Genomic DNA, 23,506 nt, shown 5'->3' with positions numbered 1-23,506 from the left:
TGCATTACCAGCTGACTTGGGTTTTGTGGGAATACCACTATGGCTATTGTGGCTGGATGGGTCATCTTGTGGTACACTACCACGAACACTACTAGGAGCTACGAAAGAGCTTCGGTGGGTTAATGAGTAGTCATCAGCAAGGGTAGAAGCTTGTTGGAGATTGTCTGCTTTCTGCTCTTCAATGTAAGTCTTGACATTATCAGGTAAACAACTCTTAAATTCTTCAACTAAAATCATCTGACGAAGTTTCTCATACTCTTTTGCTACTTCCTTTGATGTGCACCAGCGATCAAATAAAGCTTCTTTTGTGCGGGCAAATTCTGTGTATGTCTGCTTCTCATCCTTTCTATACTTCCTGAAATTTTGTCTGTAAGCTTCCGGTACAAGTTCATATGCCTTCAAAACAACCTGCTTAACATGATCGTACTGTGAACTTTGCTCAACACTTAAAGCAGAATATACTTTTCTGGCTTTGCCAGTTAGTACACTTTGTAGTAACACCATCCACACTTCCTTTGGCCATGCTAAACTTGTTGCCACTTTCTCAAAATGGAGGAAGTACCTGTCTACTTCTTTTTCTTGGAACTGTGGCACAAACCGTATATGTTTACTTACATCAAATGTTGTGGCTTCAGGGGATTTAACTGGTGTAACAACAGCTTTCTCTAATTCTTTTATCTTCAACTGCACGGACAATTCCTTCTCTCTAACCTCAAGTTCGCGTAGTTTCAGCTGGCTTTCTCTTTCCCGCTCGCGATCCTGCAATTCTAGGCGTTTAAGCTCGAGTAGGTTGTTATCCACAGTTTTCGTAGGCACATCATCAATGGTTTCTTCGGGAACTAATTCTTCGTCGACTAGATATTCCATAACCATCTTACAAAGTTCGTCCTTTCTAGTCATGGTGGTCGTTGATAGTTTAAAGTGCGTGGCGATTTGTTGCAACTGTCCCTTCTTCAAAGTTCGAACAACTTGTAACGAAGGTTCATTAACAAAAGTGTCCAAGTTAAACTCTGCCGACATCTTGTACGAAATATTAGAATACAATAAAATAGCTCAACTTCACCGAAAACCTGTCAGTAAGAAACAAAAGAACAACAAAGAGCGACAACAATACGACGGAATACCTTTGCGGGTACCGTTAACCTGGTACCAAGGACTTTAAGTGATTGGTTAGAAATAATGGCGGACGCCTTGGTGAAGTCCACTCTTAAAGCAAAGGTGAATGACTGTCCTGTGCACAAAGACAGCTGATGCAATGACTTCTTTTGTCGTCTATGTTGATTAGAAGATCGGTTCTCGGCGCGTCGACTCCCGGACAAGCCCCCAAGTTTGTTACGGTACAACGTGTTCAACTCTTAATAACGCCCAGCTCCTCCTAGGCGCATGCGTATTCAATAATACCATCACAAATTGACATTAAGGAGGAACTGTAAATGGCTATTAAAGAGAAACTTCAGGTGAAGATAGCAGACCCACAAAATGTTGTAGTACACACTAGGGTTAAGACAAATAGTTCAAAGCTTTGACGCTTTATTCAGTTTCATAACATTCGGATGCTGTTTTACTCCACCAAAGCTTGTTACCATGGAAATTAACAAGTTAAACTAGTTGCACTAGTATTGTCACTCCTTGTGGAAGCTGCCATTTATGTGTTTTTGGTGTAGATATAGTTTAAACATTAAACAATCGTTATACTGGAGCTATAACAAAGTGTAGAAGTTTGTACTACAGTGTACACCCTAGTAACCATCAATTGTGTTCATTTGTTGACATGGCATGTGTAACAAAGCTTCAAAGCTTTGATAACGTTTTCAAAAGAAGCTTCAGAGAATGTATTTGCACATTCGTTCCAACTCCTAGTACGCACTGTATCTGTTGCGTCTGATGTTTGATGTCATTTATACTGAATCCAGCTCAAGGCATATCCCCCCATAGATAGAGTGCTGTAGCAAGCTACACTTCCAGAATCATATACACTACATTGTTGTACAATAAGTACTATAGTCATGTTACTTGAGTATTATTATGTATACTGATCGATAAAGAATGTTATAGTCACACATGTTTACAGGTTTAATTCATTGGCCATCACTATCAGCTGTTTAAAATTTCTGCCTCTTTGAACCCATTTTGCACTAAGACGTGGTTTAGTCTTTGGTAATTGTAAAGTGACTCGATCCAGCTAACACTCAAGGGCTTAACTGCACTAGCTTTAAATCAACATCAGCCTTATCTTGAAGCTGGCTAAATAATTGCTTTGGAATGTGAATGGTCCTTTGCTGCTTTATTAACACGAAGGTCTAGTGGTTGGAGTCTATCTGTGCAGTTTGCAGGTAGTAAAACAATATTGAGGTTGTAGCTACAGTATCCAGTAATTTAAGAAAGGCTGAAGTAGTCTAAGCTTTAAAATTATTAAAGCAGGCTGATTGTCAGGCAGCGTCATCTCTTTCCTTTTGTCATTAACATAAGGCAATATAATTTTATCAATGTACAGTTTCATTGTTGTCTCATTTGACCAGTGGTTTTCAGTGTGTGTAACATGCCAAGATGTAATGTGGGGCAGGCTTTAGCTAGTTTTTACTTCATAGAGATGGCAAAAACTCTTTTGTTATGCGAACACTGTAGTGTTTGTCATCCTTGCCGACTGCTTCAACCCATTTCACCCCTTCCTTCTATTGCAACATCAATGATGTTTCAATATAATCTTGCAATGAACTCTGATGTTGTGGATTGAAAAAAGACTTCAGTAATGAAACCACTCTTTCTGATGCTGCAGATGAAGGCTATACCAGTAATACCTTACAGGCAGCAGCTGCCCAGCATGGTAAAGTTGATTCATTTTGCTTCCACCACTGAAGAATATCAATCCTTGGATCAATGTCTGACACTTTAGAAAGATAGGATGGAAGATCTCCTTTAAGTCCATCAAGAATGGGTTTTTTTTTATTTTAAAAAGGAATGATTTCAATGCATCGATCACAACTGCATTTAGCTGAATACCATTCATTTTCTGTGGTGAAAAGTACCTAGCATTTTTGAATGCTGAAATGCTGAAAGTGCATCTTGATTGGAGTTAAAGTGCTTTTAAAATAATCCAGATTATATGCAGTACCATACTGAATAAACGTTGCTGCGATGTCTGGCTTGTAGAATTTGGTCCTCTGGAATGTGAAGGAGGAAAGGCCCTTTGAAGCAAGCTTTTTTCAATGCTAACTAATAAACGGCATGCAACAACATCAAGAGTATGAATTACAGCTTAACTGTTTCAATTTTTTTTCATAGCACTGTAGTGCCAAAGGTCCATCACTTTCCAGCCTGTAACAGATGATTTTCCCCAGTCTATAATAGTAGCAAGCTCAACTTCAAAATAATGCTCTCTTCTGGAGATCTGTGAAAGTGCGATTAACTTTGCAGCTGCTACAGCTGATTCTCTATGTAAAAAAAGGTTAGATCATCATCAAACTGGACAGAAACCTGTTCAATCACTTTCCAGCAGCTCCACCAGCGAGTTGCAGTGTAGGTAGCCACTGACTTCTCTGTTTGATCATGGCACAAAGTCCTGGTCTCAACAGGCTAATCCAAGAAGTTATGAACTCGGAAGACTTTGGAATTGAAAAATTTTCCCCTACACAATCAATAGTGTGTAAAAAGCAGCTGATACTTAAAAGGCTAGGATAAACAATTTTACCAGACAAACTCTTTACTACAATCTGAAGATGAACCAACCTTTCGTTAATCTTCCATCCATCATCGACATAACAGAACAATAGCTATTGCTTCACCCAAATGGGTAGTACCATTGAAAACAACAGAGAGACCCTACCCTTTAGTTTCTTCAGAAATGACACCTTATTCACATTTTTAAATGACAGGAATTAAATCAAACATGTTACACCAATCTGTGAGTCGATATCCATTCTCTTCAAAAATACATCTAATTAGAGGAATACCAGCTCACAGAAATGTTGAGACAACTTTCACATGAAGAACTTGACCGTTTTCTGTAAGAGTTTCTCCAACCATATGAGTTTCTTCATTGTAACTTGCCAATTGTTTTGCAATATCTCATTCGCCAAATGGTTTAAAAGACTAGAGTTTTTCAAACTCTATTCTTCCCTATAGGATTTGCAAAAAGAATTTCCCTGCATAAGTACTCAGTTGCTCATTGGTGAATTTTAAAATCAATCTTGTGGCTTAATGCCCTTTGGGTCTGAACCAGCAGATCAATGGACTAAGATGACTTTTCTTACATTTACCGGTGTCTTTCTCTTTCTTGTCAGGTCAGATAATTGTGGAGCACAAAGAACACTTAACAAACTAGACATTGATGATGAACTACTAGAGGTTAGCTTGTTTCCTTTGCTGTTTGTCCCTTGTTAGGTACCTTGATCTATTCTGTCCGCCTCCATCCTGTGGCACGGGTTTGAAGTAGCCTCACTTGCATTATCGTATTCAGATTCACTTACTTCTGATGTTTCTGATGATTCCTTATCACTATTCAGTGCATCTAGAACACAACTAGTGCTTATTGCACAAGGATCACTTTGCTTTGTTGCTGTACGAATATTGTAAATTTTAATGTATTGATGTGGATACACACGTGATGTAGAGCTACGTTTTAATAAAGCTTCCAGACAAAAGACTAGCAGAGAAATTCAGAAGGTAAAAGTAAAAACATCTTTCATAATGGGTCAGTGAATATGATGTTCTTCATTATTCCTTTTATGCTCAATTATTCTCCAATATTCTGTAGAATCTTAAATAGCTTCAAAATTTCCAAAATTATTCCTGCATAATTCCTGGAGGCCTACTGCAAACCTTATGTTTGACATATCCAAATGTTTGAGCAAGTTCTTTGCCCATGCATCTGTTAATTTGATTCCTCCACCATTCTCGGCAAGTTGGTTTGCATCATGGCTCATGGCAATCCTAAATGCAGCAGCTATGACTACAAAAGTATTTATGGCTAATCCATGTTTCCTGGTTTGCTTAATGTACTCTTGCACCTGGGCATCCGGCTCTGCTCCAATTTACAGTGCCTTCCAGTCTTCATTTGTGGCAATTCTTGACTGCTTGCTACTGCCTTCAGCAGTCTGATCAGGGTATTCAGCAGTATCAGATGTGTATTAAGTAGCCTCAGTTGACCATTGTTTGGGCTTTTTTTAATGTAGAGTAGTCTTGATTCTTCCACCTTCTTACAGAGGTTTCTGTTAGCCTGTACTTTAGGTATTTACGAGCATAATGTTGCATAGATCTCATTCAATGTTGCCTCTACTTCAGCATTGGCCATTTCAAACACCTTAAGTGGCACCTTCATGCTTAGCGGACCAATTGGATCAGGCAAGCTACCTGATGAAGATGATTGAGATGACACAGATTTGAAATGCTTCAGAATGCTGGAATCAGCAGATCCTGTTGCCATAATTGCAGCTTGAGGTACTGTAGTCGCATTTCATCATGTGTCACAGAATCATACATACGTACATAGTTGAAAATATCTTTGGCGGAAAACTTGTGTAATTTATGCATCACAATAAATTGAAGGTAATATGATTGCTGTGAGTTGTACTTGCTATTACCTAAGAGAAGTGACGATAAATTGGTCATCAAGATACATATGTAACTTGTAATTTAATTTAACAAAAGTTAAATGATAGAACAATTTGCCAAATCTGCCAATGTTTTGTACTACCAAAGTTTCCTACTATGCACTAATTTTTTTTACAAAACTTGCTACAGGAACTATGGTGCTTCCATAAGTTCCATCACAAACAAGTGATGTATAAGACAACAACTGTTACACAAAAATTGGCCAGTTACAATGAGGTATCGTGGAAAAAATTGCTTAGTAGGACTGGTGTAGCAGGACTGGTGTAGTAGCACTTGATTGCTGATATATGCATCAGTCAGTGTGAACTTTAAAATGACGTGTTCATCACTTCTGTGATAGTTGAGTGCTTGTACTTAAGAGTTGCTACTGTAACAATGTATTCTCTATATAGCTACCTGTGCAACATCCCAACAAGAATGACAGCACTGTTGTGACTTAATGTGACTGGATCTGCAAAAACCCGGCATAATTATGCATTATTTGAATTTTTGATTGTTGAATATTTACAATACACTTAGCCAAATATATGCTCGGGCAATGTTTTTGCCTCATATGCCAATGACTTTTGGAGTTACAACAAACTATAGCAACAACAGAAAAATCGATTTGTACAGCAAGTATAGAGAAAATAAATTACAGGTACTTACAAAAAAAGTTGTAACTTATGAATGCAATGATATACAAAGTTGCAACTTGTACTATCTTGTTCACCATGAATAGGGATATTCATTGCTGGCTAACTTTTCCCTTGTGTTACCTTTCTTCAATACGTACAGAGATAAAATCAATGAAGAAAGATTGATCATGAACAATTGCTTCGACATGATGTAAACAAATGTCCATAACTCACATACAGCTGTATCCATTAGTCTATACTGCAGGGAAACAATGATTTTAGAGCTCCTCTTGTGTAGCTTGTGTAGGGGAATAAAATGGATCCACGATTTCTCCTTTAAATCTTTTCTTCACAAGGAAAAAACTGTAGAAGTAAATTTATGGAATGTTTTTGAAACATGAAAGAATTGTAATCAATGGTTTATACTGTAAATTTAGATTTGTACCATGATGTCAGATTTTTACAGATCCAGTCATGATTTGTTTTTTGTGAAGAAAAGTTATAACAACAAAAACCAGATATCATAACCACAGGAGCCCATAAGTTAGGAATCCTACTGTAGTTACAGGCCCACTACGTGATGGCAGTCACTATAGGCCAACATACGTACACCACACATACGCACGTACATTATGTACATGTTGGCATACATAATAGTTAGACATCAAGAACCAGGGTTCTACAGGATTTAGAAAACTTGAAGGCCCTGGGCTGTAGCGCCCTCACTGCGCTTGGGCGCTACTAAGGGCCTGAGGGTTTTCTAAATCCCATAGAACCTAGTGGTTCTTGACATCTAACTTATTTAGACTACAACTCGTTATTGTACCTTGAGTTGACAGCTGCTTGTAAATGAGAAATGTATGGCTAATTACTAGAAACAAGCCCTCTACACCTCCCTACATGGCGGGACCTCAGCATGGCTGTTCTTGTGGTTGTTGCTACCCGTTTAAGAAGTACTGGACTCAAGCGACTGGACTATAACTCATTTTTGCTGTTGTTGTACCTCGACAGCTGCTTGTAAGCAAGTAATGTAGTATTGATTAGTACAAACAAGCCCATTACACCTCCCTCTAATTCAGTACAGCTGTTACTAGCCATTTAAACGCCCATGGGTTGCCAGTGTTACAGGCACATAATCATCGTGTTTTGTATTGCCTCAGGGCATGGTCTCTATTGGACATGAGTGTGAGATTTAGAGACCACATTTTCAGCCAATCAAATTTCAGTATCAAACTTGTAGTCTAATTTACTGTTAAACTTTGTTGAATGGTAATCTTTGTAGATGTTTTAATTGTCTTATCTTTTTTATTATTAAAGCATATTGTAGGCGTTCTGAATGTGCAATATCATTATGATGAAATAAAGGATAAGTCAACAGTAAGTAATATCAACAGATACATATTGTATATTTAATTCCTACTTCAATAGTATGGATTGTAAATACTAGAGCGGACTCGATCTTTTAAATACTACTATACAGTGTATGTAAAATAACACAAAAATTAAATAACAGAAGACAACCCCTTGTATGCAGTGCCACCTACCAACCAGTAAATGATGCCTGGGTTGTTGAAATTCTTACTGTAGTATAACACATATGTACAAGCATACCTAGAGGGAGTACATACATAACATACTTGATAAAATTTCACCTTGGAAAAAAAAGCTTTTGTTACAAACTTAGAGTAAATACATCACTCTATATTATTATGTACATGCATCAAGACACACGGTAGTGTGTCGTGTGGCCAAGAAAGCCAGCGACCACACTGTGAGTATATTAACAGGAAGAAAACAACTTTTTCATGCATGCATGGCTCCATGGCCCCTTCTCCAAAGCACGCCATTTTTTGCAGTGTAGTTGTCCCCCAGGTAGGGTACGCCACACAGCAAATTTGATTAAATTTGCAACAGCCATTTGCAAGATATGGGCATTAAAAATTTCATTTTAATTTCTTCGTTTTTTTCTTGTGCTGTACAAGGGCTACGGGGACTTCGATTTCTTTTTGCACACTTTGCAAAAATTGCTATAAAATGCAAACGCGTAACTTGATTGCCTCAATCTTTGGCACAAATGAAGAGCGTGTAACAGTGGAGTCATGTACCAAGTTTGTTGTGAATCTGAGGAATAATCAAGGAGTTATGAGCGTTTATTCACATGGAAAAAGATCAAACTTCTGTCACGGCTACAGGGTAAACCGAGTATAGAAATAATTTGAAAATTGGTGTGTAGATAGGCTGATCATTGTAGCGGTGCCTTTTGATGGTTTGAATAGCAATAGAGTTACAGCGACAAAGTTATAAAGCAAAAACCAAACAAGTGTAAAATCACAGGAATGAGATACTCTAATGGAGTAGTCACTGCGGGGTAAAAAAGGTATGCAAAAATATCGGAAAAAACTTACCAGAGTTCAAACCAGGGACCTCCATACCTAACACCTGCATCCTTAACCACTGAACCACTGCTACCTTGGCTGATTGCATGACTTAATTTCTGCTTTATAAATGAAATTTCTAGTTGAAATCTGCTTATAATCAAATGTTTAATGTTTGTAATTTCATACCTGTAGATCTACCAATAGAAGTACTAAATTGTTCTAGAACATTCTATGTGTATTCTCCTCAAAAAATATGTGCACTCTATTAGAGTATTACAATAATAATTATCAAATATTGTATTAAATCTTACAATGAAATACATTTATGTGTCTGTCTTCAATAATCATCATTGTATCTACATTTAGGCTGCAGCACATGTTGTTGTAGACCTTCAGTGCTGGTCACTGTAAAGTGTTAATAATAAATACCTTAGGATTAAGGAAGAAAATCCATCCCTCCTGGAGGAAGACTGAGTGTGGCCCCGACTAGACATTGGGTGACCTGCAGTTTCATTCCTGGAGCTGGTGGGATTTTTTTCCTTACTTTGGCCCCTTTTCTGTTACACCTTTCCAGCTACTGTATAAGTCATTAAGTCTAAGTCCTTGAAACTAGGTTTGGTAATCCTAAGGCTGCAGCACATGTTGTTGTAGACCTTCAGTGCTGGTCACTGTAAAGTGTTAATAATAATAAAAAAATAATAAATTAAAAGAAGAAATGTGAGTAAAAACAAACCTCAAAGTCAGCCATAGGCTGGCTTTGGGGCCTTATAAAGTACAAAAGAAGTGAAATCCACACAAAAACATCGATGCAATGATGTTAATGCTAAGAAATTTTAATAATGGCTGTGTGCATTGTTAAAATTTTAGCATTAACATCATTGCAGCCACTTCTTGGCCACCACCTTTAATTTCACAACTTTTTTCACCCAAGCTTTTTAAGGCCGCACCATTTTTTCACAGCTTAGCTGTTTTTGTGTTGATAGGTACTACGTAAGAAATACATTTCAAGTGTTTTTATAGTATTCTTTATTTTAATAGAATGTTCCAGATCAAACCTCAGCTAGTGGAGAAGAGTATCCTGTGTCTACTAACCCAGAGAAAAATAAATATTCTCATTATGATGAAATAGAAATAAAGGATGAGTCAACAGTAAGTAATATCAATTGATACATAGTCCACATCTAATTCCTATTTCAATTTTCTGGACTGTAAATTGCACCCTAAACAGCTATTTGTAAAAGAAATTTAAAATAACATAAGACAACTTCTTGTATATAGTACTGATTGCCATACAAAATATGTAGTCAATACATAAGTACATACATCACATTATATGTGTATGTAAAGAAGCATATTTCACACATTTTATGATCTTGATTTCTATTCCAACAGAATGTTCCACTTCAGACCTCAGCTAGTGGAGCAGAGTATGCTGTGTCTACTAGAGGAAAAGCTGACGATGTAAAGGACAAGACCCCACAAGGAGTGAGGAATTAATGTTATGTCTATACACATGCACCAGCTGTATTTATACATATGTTTATCCACCTCCTATATGTGCTATTTTGCCTGTACATATGCATGTACGTATGTACATAGTGCAGAGAAGAATACGTTTATTTGTATTTGTAAATAAAGGTATCGTGCTATAATATACAGTTTGGATAACTGTGCTTACAAGACTTACTCTTCTTAATAACTCATTTACCAATGGGTTGGCGGTTGACCCATTAATGGCTGAATTCCTGGTCACTACTGGCCAAATCACTGAATCACGTCATAATAACTTTGCTATACATGGAATCACTTAAGTAATAACCATACGTCTTAATACTCGCTATGAAATAAGAAACTCGACAACTTGACTGTGTTGTTTTTGTTTACATAATGAAATTATTGCATGGTAAAGCATAAACTTCAGTAAAACCCATCCCTAACAAACACTATAACTATGTAACTGTCTATAAAAGTGCCTCACATTCTATAAAACTATTCTGTACAGTGTAATCTATTACACAGTTGGTTTCTTTGTGATTTGCTCTATTTCCGGTGTTGTGCGTGTGTACATGTACTTGTGTGCTCCATGCCATGTCTGGGATAAAACAGTCAAGGGTCATCCCCTCCCACTAGTGCACGATTATTATGTAATAGGGATGCAACAATATGGGTAAATACCATATTGCGTATTGCCTTTAAAAAGTATTGTAATATATTGTTGTATTGCAATATTTGGATTAGGGCCTTTGGTGATGTTGAAGTGCTATACTTGTGTAAATAACTCATGGATTTAAGCTTCATAAGACACAGCAGATAGCATTAGTGTCATGTGGTGTACACCCACCAGTCAAAGGCTGCTTATAATGACCAACAGTTATTAAATAGGTATTACAGTACAATTATACTGTGGTATGCATAGTATGCTTTGAAGTTTGGTTGTTAATGAGGTATTTAAAATCCAATAGATACCGGCGGTAGGTATCTAAACTGATTAGATACCCGTGACAAAATGTTTTGCCACGTGCGTCACGTGTTTTGCTGGATTCCAGTTACAACAGCCATCAGAAATCATCACTAGAGTGTGAAGAAAACATCCTAGATAATAGAGATAATTGTATTCATCTAGGAAGCCTACCATTGAGTTGTTTTAACACTAATTCGACCAGGAAGCTGCCATTATTGGCAGTGACCAGAGCCGTACAAGCCACAGTCTAAATTTGTTATTGCCCAAATCCACAGTATCGTCGCTATTTTAGAGACCTGAGGAATGGGACAATAATCACCGAGTGCGAGCTCGATTTGTGCGATAACCTACACTTAGGCAGTACTACAACCAGTACTGTTTGTTTAGGATATGTGGCTTCTAAAACATCAACAATTACATTCTGGTGGCTTTGATTCCCGCCCTCCAGGAGGGTGGCAACTGAATAGGCTAATTATCCACAGGCCACAACCCATTACAACCCTGCAGTATTATGCAATATATTATATCACAGCAATATATTGCAATACGCAATATATCGATATGTTTCATCACACATATTGTATTGTATTGTATTGTGTAACCATGCACAATGAGTAAACTTTGACTTCATGTAAGTGGACTGCAATGTAGCTAGACTCCTGAAATTTGTTTTGTTATAAAACATGGTATGCACGTAACTGTATTCGTTGTATTGTTTCTAAAATTTATGCACACACTTAATGTATATTGATTTAAGGGAATACTAATACTAGCTGGACACCTGGTTTTAGAGGCATGTCACCAAAAGTGATGTGTTACCACAGGAGCTCATAAATGCCACAATGCATGGCACTTATGATTGCCAGTACCACCATGTGAAAGCTGTCGATATTGGCGTAATGAACATGTATACACAGTCATGTAGATGCTAACATTTTAATTTTTGTTGAATGCTAATATTTGTAGATGGCTTGATTGTCTTATTATTTTTATTATTTTAGCATACTGAAGACATTCCAGACACTCACACTGCGTCTACTACAGCAGCAGAAGCTAAAGATACTCATGATACAATAAGAGATGAGGCACGAGTAAGTATTATCAACAAATACATACGTATATATCAACAAGGATTGTCAACAAGGAGTAACGGTACCATAGTGACTAAGATAGTTTAATTGATTAAAGTGTGCCTGCATAACTGATCTAACCATGCTCATTACTATTGCAGAACAACTGGCTTTATAAGGTTTCTAATATATAGTGAGGGCACCCCATTATCTGTTTAATTACCACCTTATTAATGTTTTTGTTAATAAATCTACAGTAATTAATTAGCTTGCGTTACATTTTTCTATACTTGTAAAGCTTCAATCTTTGATCTTAAACATTTTCAAATGGCTTCCCACTTCCATTATCCGATTGGCATTTTATGGGATTAATTTCACTCCTACTATTGATTGGAAAGCTAAAATGGTATTAATTGTCCAGTGAATATACCCACTTTTGGCTTGCAAGGTCTACACAAGGAGATTCTTAAGCCTTTTCTGGTCTGGGACAGAAGGGCTGCCATTAGCCATGTCACCAAGAAGTGATGTGTTCTGTAAGAGCCCGTAAGTGCCACAATACATTGCAGGCTGTCAATTGAATCCATACACATGTACATGCAAACAGTTTAATCTTTGTTGAATGTTAAAGTGTCATTGTCTTAACTTTTATTATTAAAGCACATCCCCAACATGCAACATGCTGCATCTACTACAACAACAGAAGCTAAATATTCTCATTATGACGTAATAAGAGAAGAGCCAAGAGTAAGTGGTATCAACATATACATACTAATGTACAGTGTATGTACACTTATATTTACTGTGTATTGAGAAAATAAGAGTATTGGGTCATTCCATACCAAATCAACCAAAAAAAATCCGGACCCCTTCGGATTTTCATGAAATTTGGCATAGACATGGATTCTACTAAGAAACTTTCTCACACCAAAATTTGGCCAATTCTATTGATCTCCCTTTAAGATAAGACCACTCAAAGTTTATTAGAAAATATTACAGCAGCTTACACAGGTTTAATAAAATGGCCATAACTTTGTCAGTAATTTCCACAGAACCTTTCTGTTTAGATTTTTGGAATGCTTATTAAAGTCTCTTTCAAGTGATATATAATTCATTATAATTACTCAAAGGAAAAGATCAAACCACAAAAATGTGACTTTTTCCTTTGATCTTAATTATTTCAAAAACGGATATTTCAATTGCTTTGATTTTTTGTTCAAATATTCTTCTAATAGCCTTCTTTCATGCCAGTAAGTTTGAAGTTGGGATGGCAAGTAGATTATGAGTTATGACTACATACATAATTCTTATTGACGTTTGCATGCTACAGGGGGTATAACTATGAACACTACTATAACAATACAAACTTTTAAATTCAATTATAGTATGGAATTATTGGAATCTCATAAGAATGTGGTTACACATACAGTTGGAGGCATAGTACACAGGTATAATCACGAGATTAAACGTAAGTATTAATACTCTCCATTGCTGAAGGCACACCAATATACCCATTTTATGGTTATCAATGCAGTTATGATAAATGGTGAAAATACCGTCAAAAGTCCATAGCTAATAGACATTTTGTACCATATATTGGGAAGGTTTGGTGCTTAAGTTTGGTGAAGAAAATAGTTTGACAAAATTGTGAAATTTTATAATAGGAGGGTTTTAATTTGGTAAAGTAACCAAATTTGCCAAACAATTTCTCCGCTAAGCTTTTCTGTTATTATTTTGTATAGTGCTTGTCCAACTTGCATGGGCGTAGCAACTGGGGGGGGGGGCAAGGGGAGCTGGAGCCCCCATAATGATTTTCTATGTTTAGTGTTTAAGTACTCTAATAGAATAGTCAGTTGTTGTTATAGAGCAGTCATTGTATAAAATTGTCCTCAGAAGGCAAAAATTTCCTGTGGGGGCATGCTCCCAGACCCCCCTAGAGGGGTTGTGTTCGCATGTTTATACTGTCCTTTACAACCACCTGGAAAAGAGCCCTCCCCCATCGAAAAATATTTAGCTATGCCTATGACATGTATAATTTCTTTTGCAGGATCTGTATGTAATGTTTTTTTATGTAATAACTATACTTCATAAAGTCACAAGGAAAACTCCGGATGGGGAACAACAGAGACTATAGCATAATAGCATTGCCAGATACTATAGCAATTTAGGTGGTAGAGTACAGACTGTCTGTGGGATCAAGACCTCTTTATATTTACTCTGTATATCGGCATGAATTTTCAAAAATGTATTGCACCAGTAACACTTAGAAGCTGTACCACTGGAAAACTTCATATATGGACATCAACATAGACAAAAGCATTATTGCATATTTCAAAACCAAAAGATAAATTTGTAAAAGAATATTTTCATTGTCTGAAATTTGAGTATCAGTGGGTTACATTTATTGCTGGACAAACGTACAGTAGTTCACCATCAAACACTGTATTTTGATTAATCTTAATTGGCTGTACAACACCAATGGTGGTACTATATATGTTCAGCAATGAATGGAATCCATGCACTGATATACTAGAATACTTAACTATATTTTCAACAAATCCTACCACTTCACACACTTTTTGTGTTGCTTTTCATGAACTAATGAATGAAATTTAGACCACTTACCTTGGATTATCATATTTTTTAAATTGATAAAATTATAGAATTTTAGTCTGCATAGATTAAGCAGTATACGTATACACTATATACCCAATCAAATAAGCTATGCTAAGTAACTTTTGTACGTACAATAATAATAATAATAATATATATATATATATATATTTAGTGAAAAGAAGTTGGATCCCTATGCAAGTATGTAGTAGTTGATGTGTATTTAGCTTTTCACATAACTGCTTGCATAACTTATTCTAAAGCGGTAATCAAAATGCCTTGTAACTTTTTTTTTGCTGTACCATAGGTGAACACTAAATGTTGTAAGTGTACTGTAGGATATCTTAAACTGTCACTGACTTGATGCATTTTTCATGAAAAATCAGGAGTTGTAGGTCAGTACTTTACACCTCATACTCAATTTGCAAAAATTCGAGAAATTGGTTTACGTACATTATTAGTGTCCAATTGTGTATAACTACTCCAAATTTCATGGTCATAGCACATTCTATTACTGAGTTACAAAATTTTAAAAACATTACCAGATTTTGGAACAGTACACTAATCCCCTCTGGAGTTTTCTTTGCACTGGCACTTTCTTGTGATTTTATGAAATGTAGCTGTTATGTCAAAAAACTTTGCATACAGATCTTACAAAACAAATTATACATGGAAAAGATGCTATACGAGAAGTTTGGCAGGGGAGTTGTTTGGCAAAGAAATGAAAACTAAAACCCTTTTCTTTACCAAACTTACAGTACTATAAGATAATTTACGACCAAACCTCCCCAATATAATTATGGTATACAACCGCTATTATGGATTTTGACAATATTTGCACTAGTTGTCATAACTGTATTGATATACGTAACATGGGTATATTGGTGTACCTCAGCAATAGAGAGTATTAATACTTATGTTTAATGTTGTGATTATGCCTGTGTACTATGCCTCCAACTGTATGTGTAATACAACTTGACCACATTCTGATGAGATTCCAATCATTCCATACTATAATTGAATTTAAAAGCTTGTATTGTTATAGTAGTGTTCATAGTTATACCCCCTGTAGCATGTAAACATCAATAAGAATTATGTATGTAGCCATAACTCATAATCTACTTGCCATCCCAACTTCACACTTGCTGTCATGAAAGAAGGCTATTAGAAGAATATTTGAACAAAAAATACAAGCAATTAAAATATCCGTTTTTGAAATAATTAGGATCAAAGAAAAAAGTCACATTTTTGTGGTTTGACCTTTTCCTTTGAGTAATTATAATGAATTATATATCACTTGAAAGAGACTTTAATAAACATTCCAAAAATCTAAACAGAAAGGTTCTGTGGAAATCACTGACAAAGTTATGGCTATTTTATTAAACCTATGTAAGCTGCTGTAACATTTTCTAATAAACTTTGAGCGGTCATATCTTAAAGGGAGATCAGTAGAATTGGCCAAATTTTGGTGTGAGAAAGTTTCTTAGTAGAGTCCATGTCTATGCCAAATTTCATGAAAATCCGAAGGGGTCCGGATTTTTTTTGGTTGATTTGGCATGGAATGACCCTATTGTCAAAAGGTGATGATCCAATTAGCACAGAGTAGTCTTATCATCAGTAGAATAGTCGTTGCGCCTGTGTTGTGCCTACAGGGAAGTCACCCACATACATTTTGTAGTGCACATTTAATTCCTACTTCAGCCGTAATGAGTACCCTAAATCTTTTAATGCAGCTACTGTATATGTAAACTAAAGATTAAAATAGCAGAAGACAACAGTGCCAGTTGCCAACCATTATATTAGGCATGTTGTTGAAATTCTTAAATTAATGTAGTGCAACACATATGTACGTACGTACGTATGTATTAACATGCATTAAGTGACTACGTAGTGTAAAAAAACTTCACCTTAATTAATTAAACTCTTTTGTTACATTACAAACATATGTGACCGGGCCTGCGAAAACAGGGCATGTGGGCACAAACTACATCCCATTGCTCTACAGGTCATATCTCTGTACTGGAAAAGTATATTTCCATTCTGTAACTTGCATCATGATGCCACTTAAATGCTTACTAAGAGGTGAAAATTTCAATGCCATAGCATAATGGTACAAAACATTATGAGTGATGAAAATGTGAAAAAGTAGGCAAAAATCATGTGCCCACATGCCCTATTATCGCAGGCCCGGTCACATATAATGAATACATACATCACATTATACTTACATGATAACACATTTCACATATTTTGTGGTCTTATTTATTCAAACAGAATATTCCTCATCTAACCACAGCTAGTGGAGCAAAGTATGCTGTGTCTACTAAAGCAAAAGCTCATCAAAATGATAATGAAAATGGCAAGACCCCACAAGGAGTGAGAAATTGTTTGTTCATACATGTATAATATACATACGTACACCAGCTCTGTATATTATATGCACCATTAATTTGCATGTACATATCATTTTATTTATTACTAAGGCTTTACAGCACAAGTGCTGAAGGTCTGCAAAACACCTGATCCTACAGCCTGTGTGAGATGGTATGTTTAAAAAGTTGAAAGGAGAAAAAATCCATGACTGGACCTGGTAGCCTCAAATCTACAGTCATCCGGCAGTATGTCTACCTGCCTCTGCCTGCCTACTTTCGTGCCTGCCTACCTCCCCCTGCCTGTGTGTGTGCCTGCCTGCTGGCCCGTCTGCCTACACTTGATTTTGTCAATGTTTGATGCTGCTTTAGCTCGACAGGTGCCTTTTGGCATACCACATTATATACAATGCATGCATCATGGACTTATCTTTGTCCTTGTTTGTGTCCCATCTCTCTTTGCTGACAGCCAAAGGTATCAATTTACGGTAGTGCAATGGCTTCCCTACATTTGTAGATGGGAGATATCTGTAGTTTCTGTGGTGACTGGATTGATTACAGGAGGCACCTCTCCTACTGTTCTTCATTTGTAATGCTGTGAACATAGCTGAAAGGGAAGTGTAATGGTCACTTCCAAGGCCACTTCAGCATTAGATACTTGGGCACGCAAATTGTTTGTATTTTCCATACTGACTCAATTGATTGCAAAGGCACTTATCGTACTGCACTTTGTTTGTAGCGATGTGTATCAGGCTGAACATAGCTGAAAGTGAAGACTTCACTTTTGAGTTAGTAATTGGGGTGTTAGGACGAAAACATAAACTGTGGCAGGGTTCTGCCCAGAAATTCCTGAGTGGTGGCCTAAAGTTAACATAAACTGATATGCTGTGTGTTGTATTAGGGTATTTTGCACATGTATCAATGATATATGTAAGAATTGTACTGGTCGGATTTAAGAGGGTACTGGTCGGTTTTTAGAAGTACTGGTCGCTTTGAACCACTGCCGACCAGTGTGGGCAGAACCCTGCTGTGGTACCATCATTCCTTTAGATGTGGTATGTGCAATTTCACCAGTCATAACAATGTTACAAAAAGTAAGCAAACAAGTATAAAGAAAACTTAAGCATTTTAAATTAAATTTGGGATCATAGAAATAAAAAGTAGGGAAACAAGGGAGGTCGCCTACAACTGCAGATATACTGGTGGACATTTAATCTTGTCAGTCTAACATTTTTTGTATACTTGTGACCGGATCTGCAAAATTCCGTTAGCGTGTTTTTCAAATACCATTTTATTGAAATTTCTTTATCTAGACAGCCAAAAGAATGATCAACTGAAGTTTTAGTTCTAGAAGCCAAAGTTACAGAGCTACAAAGTGTTAACAAAAGAAAAATCAATTTGTACAGTGACAATACATAAATAAACTGCATACAGGTGCTTAAATAAATGGTCATAAATTACGTATGCAGTCCTCTACCGAGACGCAACTTATGCCATCGGGTTCAGGCGAATCCATTGCTTGGTACATTTTGTCTTTCAAGCCCTTCCCACGGCCAGGGTGAAGACGAAAATATAAGAAAAATGATAGTGAACTGGTTGTTCAACACAAGGTAGACTAATGTTCAAATGTATCTTCCATCTTCACAGTACTGACATGAAACAAAGATTTTCGAAATTCTCTTGCTTTGGGGATCCCGATGCTGCCAAGGTTTTTGCCATTATCACCTTCCTTCATCTTGAAACAAGTGCTAAAAATATTTTTTTTGATTTCATAAATATTTCACCCATTTTGTTTATTATAATATTTAGGCAATGCTACTGTAATATGTGACATTCTTGCAAATCCAGTCACACATATAACCAGTAGTGTTGAGACAAATACATTTATCCATGTAATATGTACCAAATATTTTGCATAGCTGTACCTACATGAATTAAAATCTTGAACAACTCATTTATCATTGTATCAGTTATACACTTACTGTATAGTACATACAGAGCTATGTTGTAATACTACCATCATTCAACTCTTGTCACACTAGTTTTTATTGCTTGGATTTCTGCTATATTAAATTAATAATATGTGACAAGGTCTGCAAGAACTCCATATGTGACTGAATTTGACAAAACCCGGCTTCGACGCACAAAATTTCGTTAGGAGATATGGCGATTTTAAGTAATCATTGTGTAATAACTTCCCAGTGCCTACAGCTGTGCAAACAAAATTTGCACCAAGTATGCATCTATTTACTAGCTATGACTGAGTGGGTGTATACATTTCTGATACCCAAAATTAGCCCTGTTTTGGGCAGCTTTTCTCGAGTGGGTAATAATATCACAGGTGATAGTAATAGGGTGGGAGGGTGGGGGTGGATGGTGGTCTTAATATACGGGTATAAAATGGAGTAAGAAGACGATTGGAATCCAGAGGCCAAGTTTGGGCTCTCCATGGCCCTCAAATCACTCCAAATTGACCGAGAACACTATTGGTGAGCTCTCTGTGAAGTCCCAGCTCACTACACACCATTATCACAAAGCCATGGCCATTCAATGGCGCCAATCTCCCACTCGTGGCTTTGACAGGGTCGGAAGAAAGCTGCCACAGAAACCAGACTTGCCAGTCCTGAAGGAAGTACAGTGTGGAATGTGATAGTGTATTAGGCCAGCAATCCATTTCTGGTAAAAACGTAAGTTTGATTTTGTGTGTGTGGAAGCCTTGTTATGTGAAATCCGGTCACATATGTTAGCACATTTTTTAACTCCATTTAATTATATTTTCTTTATCCAGATAACCAAAGGAATGGCCAACTGAAGTTTCACTCTGAAAGCCAATAACTTTTGAAGCTACAGCACTACAAAGTGGCAACAGCAAAGAAATTGATTTGTACAGTGATGATACGGAAAATAAACTACAGGCACTTAAATATACAGTCATACCTTTCGAATTCAGTCCTCTACCAAGATGCAACTTACACCATCAGATTCTCCATTAACAAGCAAATCCATTGCTGTGTAAATTGTGTCTTCCAGGCCTTTCCTCCAACCAGGGCAAAGGCAAAAACATGAGAGAGAGAAATGATAAAGAACTGCTTGTCCAATGTAAAGCAAACTAATGTTCATACCTTCTCATTCCTGGGAGTACTAACACGAAAGAAAGATTTTCGAACTTCGCTTGCTTTGGGGATCACGATGCTATCACAGTTTTTGCTATTATCACCTTCCTTCTTCGTGAAACAAGTGCTCAAAAATTTACATTATTTTTTTTTCAATTTCATAAATATTTTACCCAGTGCATTTTATTGCATTCTACTGTAAAATTAGGCTTACACTAACATGTGTGACTGGATCATAGATATATAGACAGGTACCTGGGATTGGGATCATCTCACGTGAGCCCAATAACTCCAATACAAAGGCGTTTGCCAGATCATTGTTATCCTCTTGACAAAGGCTGGATAATAGCAATACACCACTTACAATATGTTTCTTTAGAATGTCAATATATGAAAGTCCTTCTTTTAGTTGTTGGTAAGCCTTCCTCACAAAAGGGGCTGGTTAAATAGTGGCCAGACCTGTTTGTGGGTGTGTGTCTCGAAGCATAGGCATCATATTGAAGAAACCAAACTTATTGTGAACTATTACTCATTTATTGATGTTTTAGATAGTAGTCACGAGAGTAGAACTAGTCTTCTGATAAATTCAAAGATATTGCTACTTCCGGTAACAATGATCTGGCATGAAAAACCAAATGATTCCAATCATAAGTACTAGTCTGTATATCTATGACCTGATTTGCAAAGCCCAACATAATCGTGCATTTTCAAATTCCTATTTATTAAATAGTTATAATCTATGTAGCCAAATGTATGTTGTGGCAAAGTTTCAGCCTCATATACCAAAGACTTTAGGAGATACAGCCCTATAAAGTAGCAACAACAGAAAGATCGATTTGTACAGGAAGTATTGGGAAAATAAATTATAGGTGCTGATTAAAATGGTTGTAATAGAAAGTCTTAAGGAGTTAAAATTTGTACCATCGTGTTCACCATTAGTAGGGGAATTGATTACCGGGTAAGTTTCTCCTTGTATCACCTTTCTTCACTACATACAAAGACAAAATTTTGTGAAGAAAGATCAATCATGTACGATCGTTTCAACGTGACGTAACAAAACACCCATAACTCAAGTACCCTTGAGTCTACTGCAATGAAACAAAGATTTTCTAACTCCCTTTGAGTAGGTGAATAAGATGATAATATATTATCTAGGTTTGTGTTGTTAGACCCTTTCTTCACTACAGACAAAGCATTCTAGAAATTTATGGAATTTTTAATGATGCGTACTTCACCCATTGTATTCAATTCCTTATACTGTAAATTTAGGCTTGTGCAATTGTGTCGGGTTTTCACAGATCCAGTCACATATGTGATTCTTGCAGATCAGGTCTCATTTATTAAAGTACTGTTGGCGGTAATTTATTTCATATTTAATCACTATGTGATTAGTGCTATGTGGCAGGACCCAGGTCCAGTCATGGATTATTTCTCCTTTCTCCACCTTTTCAGATGTACTTTATATAACAACTTTAAACAGGCTGTAGGACCAGGTGTAACATGCCATCAAGAAGTGATGTGTTACTGCAGGAGCTCTTAAGTGCTGCAATGTATTTACATTATGAGCTCCTGATTACCATGTGAAAGCTGTCAGTATGGGTCTACATACATAATACATTTTAATTTTGTACGTATGTAGTCTTAATTGTGTCATTTTTTTTATTATTTAAGCATACTGAAGGAATTCCAGCTACTTATCCTGTGTCTACTAAACCAAAAAAAGCTAAATTTTCTCATTATGATGAAATAAAGGATGAACCAACAGTAAGTATTATCAACAAACACAGATACGTATAGCAACAACAGATATTATCAAGTATTGTCAACAAAGTGTTAAGTGTACCTACACAGCTGATTTAACCTAATTGAACTTTAAAATTCCAGATTTTCCTTATACTTGTTTGCATGTGTGACCGGATCTGCAAGAACCCCACATGTTAACGTATTTTTCAAATTCCATTTTCATTATCTATATAGCCAAAGGAATGGTCAACCGAAGTTTCAGCTCTAGAAGCCAAGAACTTTAGAAGTTGCTGTACAGTGCTACAAAGTAGCAACAACAGACATACAGTTGTACAGTATCAATTTGTACAATGACAATATGGAAATAAACTATGGATGTTAAAATAAATGGTCATAACTTACGAATGCAGTCCTCTACCGAGATGCAACTTACAGGTACACCATTGGGTTCTCCATGAACAAGTGAATCCGTTGCTGGGTACATTTTGTCTTCCAGGCCATTCCTATGGCTAGGCAAAGGCGAAAATGTGAGAAAAGGCAATAGTGAACTGCTTGTCCAACACGAGGTAGACTAGCACTCATATCTTCCATCTCCTTGGAAGTACTCAGTGACATGAAACAAAGATTTTAACTCCTCTTGCTTTAGGGATCACGATGCTATGAAAGTTTTTGCTGTTATCACCTTCCTTCATCTTGAAACAAGTGCTCAAAAACTTTTACAGAATTTTTTTTGAATTCATAAATATTTCTGCCATTGTGTTTATTGCTTTATTTAACATGTAGGGTTCTTGCAGATCCAGCATATGCAGACCAGTAGTGTTGAGACACTCTGACTACATGAATTACAGGTTTTTGCAAATGAATTCGGCAACTTTCCAATTGAATTCGTCCCGTTTGCAATTGAGTTTGTCGCTTTTGCAATTGAAATAGTCCCGTTTACATCTCCTAATGAATGGTTGGTTTCTTGGAGCCATTTTGTTTATGACAAATTACAATGCAAACGCGACAAATTCTATTGCAAAACCGATGAGTTCAACCCCAAAACCGACGAATTCAATTGCAAACGGGACGAATTCAATTGCAAAACCCTGTAAAATCTTGAACAGCTTCTATATCATTGGGTTGACAGCTATCAGTTATACATAACAGTACATACAGAGCTATGTTGTAATACCATCATTCATCTCTAGATTTTATTGCTTAGATCTCTATTTTTAAATTAATAATTTATTAATGTACAATTGGCAGTAACGTATGTCATATTTAATTGCTATGTGGTTAATGTTGAGTTGTCCATGGAATAATTCTCACTTTAGGCTAACAAGGTCTACACAAAGTAAATCTTTTACCTTGTCTGGTCAGTGACAGATCTTCTGCCATTATGTACGTAGCACATCACCAAGAAGTGATGTGTTACTGCAGGAGCTCATAAGTGCTGCAATGTATGGTACTTGTGAGCTCCTGATTACCGTGTGAAGGCTGTCAGTATGGGTCTACATACGTAATACATTTTGCTGAATGCTAATATTTGTAGA

At 36.6% G+C, this 23,506-nt stretch overlaps 1 protein-coding gene across 10 annotated transcripts in view; it reads left to right on the top strand.

The window, feature by feature from the left end:
- Window positions 1–23,506, top strand: part of LOC136260943 (uncharacterized) — a 196,093-nt gene that overhangs the window by 147,337 nt on the left and 25,250 nt on the right. For 8 of the 10 annotated variants that reach the window (XM_066054929.1, XM_066054937.1, XM_066054919.1 and 5 more), the window contains exons 8-14: window positions 7,545–7,604; window positions 9,644–9,754; window positions 9,998–10,090; window positions 12,068–12,157; window positions 12,794–12,880; window positions 17,021–17,122; window positions 21,900–21,992. In XM_066054929.1, the coding sequence (XP_065911001.1) occupies window positions 7,545–7,604; window positions 9,644–9,754; window positions 9,998–10,090; window positions 12,068–12,157; window positions 12,794–12,880; window positions 17,021–17,122; window positions 21,900–21,992 (636 nt within the window). The remainder of the gene's footprint in view (window positions 1–7,544; window positions 7,605–9,643; window positions 9,755–9,997; window positions 10,091–12,067; window positions 12,158–12,793; window positions 12,881–17,020; window positions 17,123–21,899; window positions 21,993–23,506) is intronic. The other 2 variants (XM_066054880.1, XM_066054886.1) reach the window with 2 other exon arrangements.

This window comes from Dysidea avara, chromosome 1 (assembly GCF_963678975.1).
Source record: "Dysidea avara chromosome 1, odDysAvar1.4, whole genome shotgun sequence".
Classification (NCBI taxonomy): domain Eukaryota; kingdom Metazoa; phylum Porifera; class Demospongiae; order Dictyoceratida; family Dysideidae; genus Dysidea; species Dysidea avara.
Note: the sequence above shows the minus strand (reverse complement) of the source record. Positions and strands in the feature narration are given on the sequence as shown.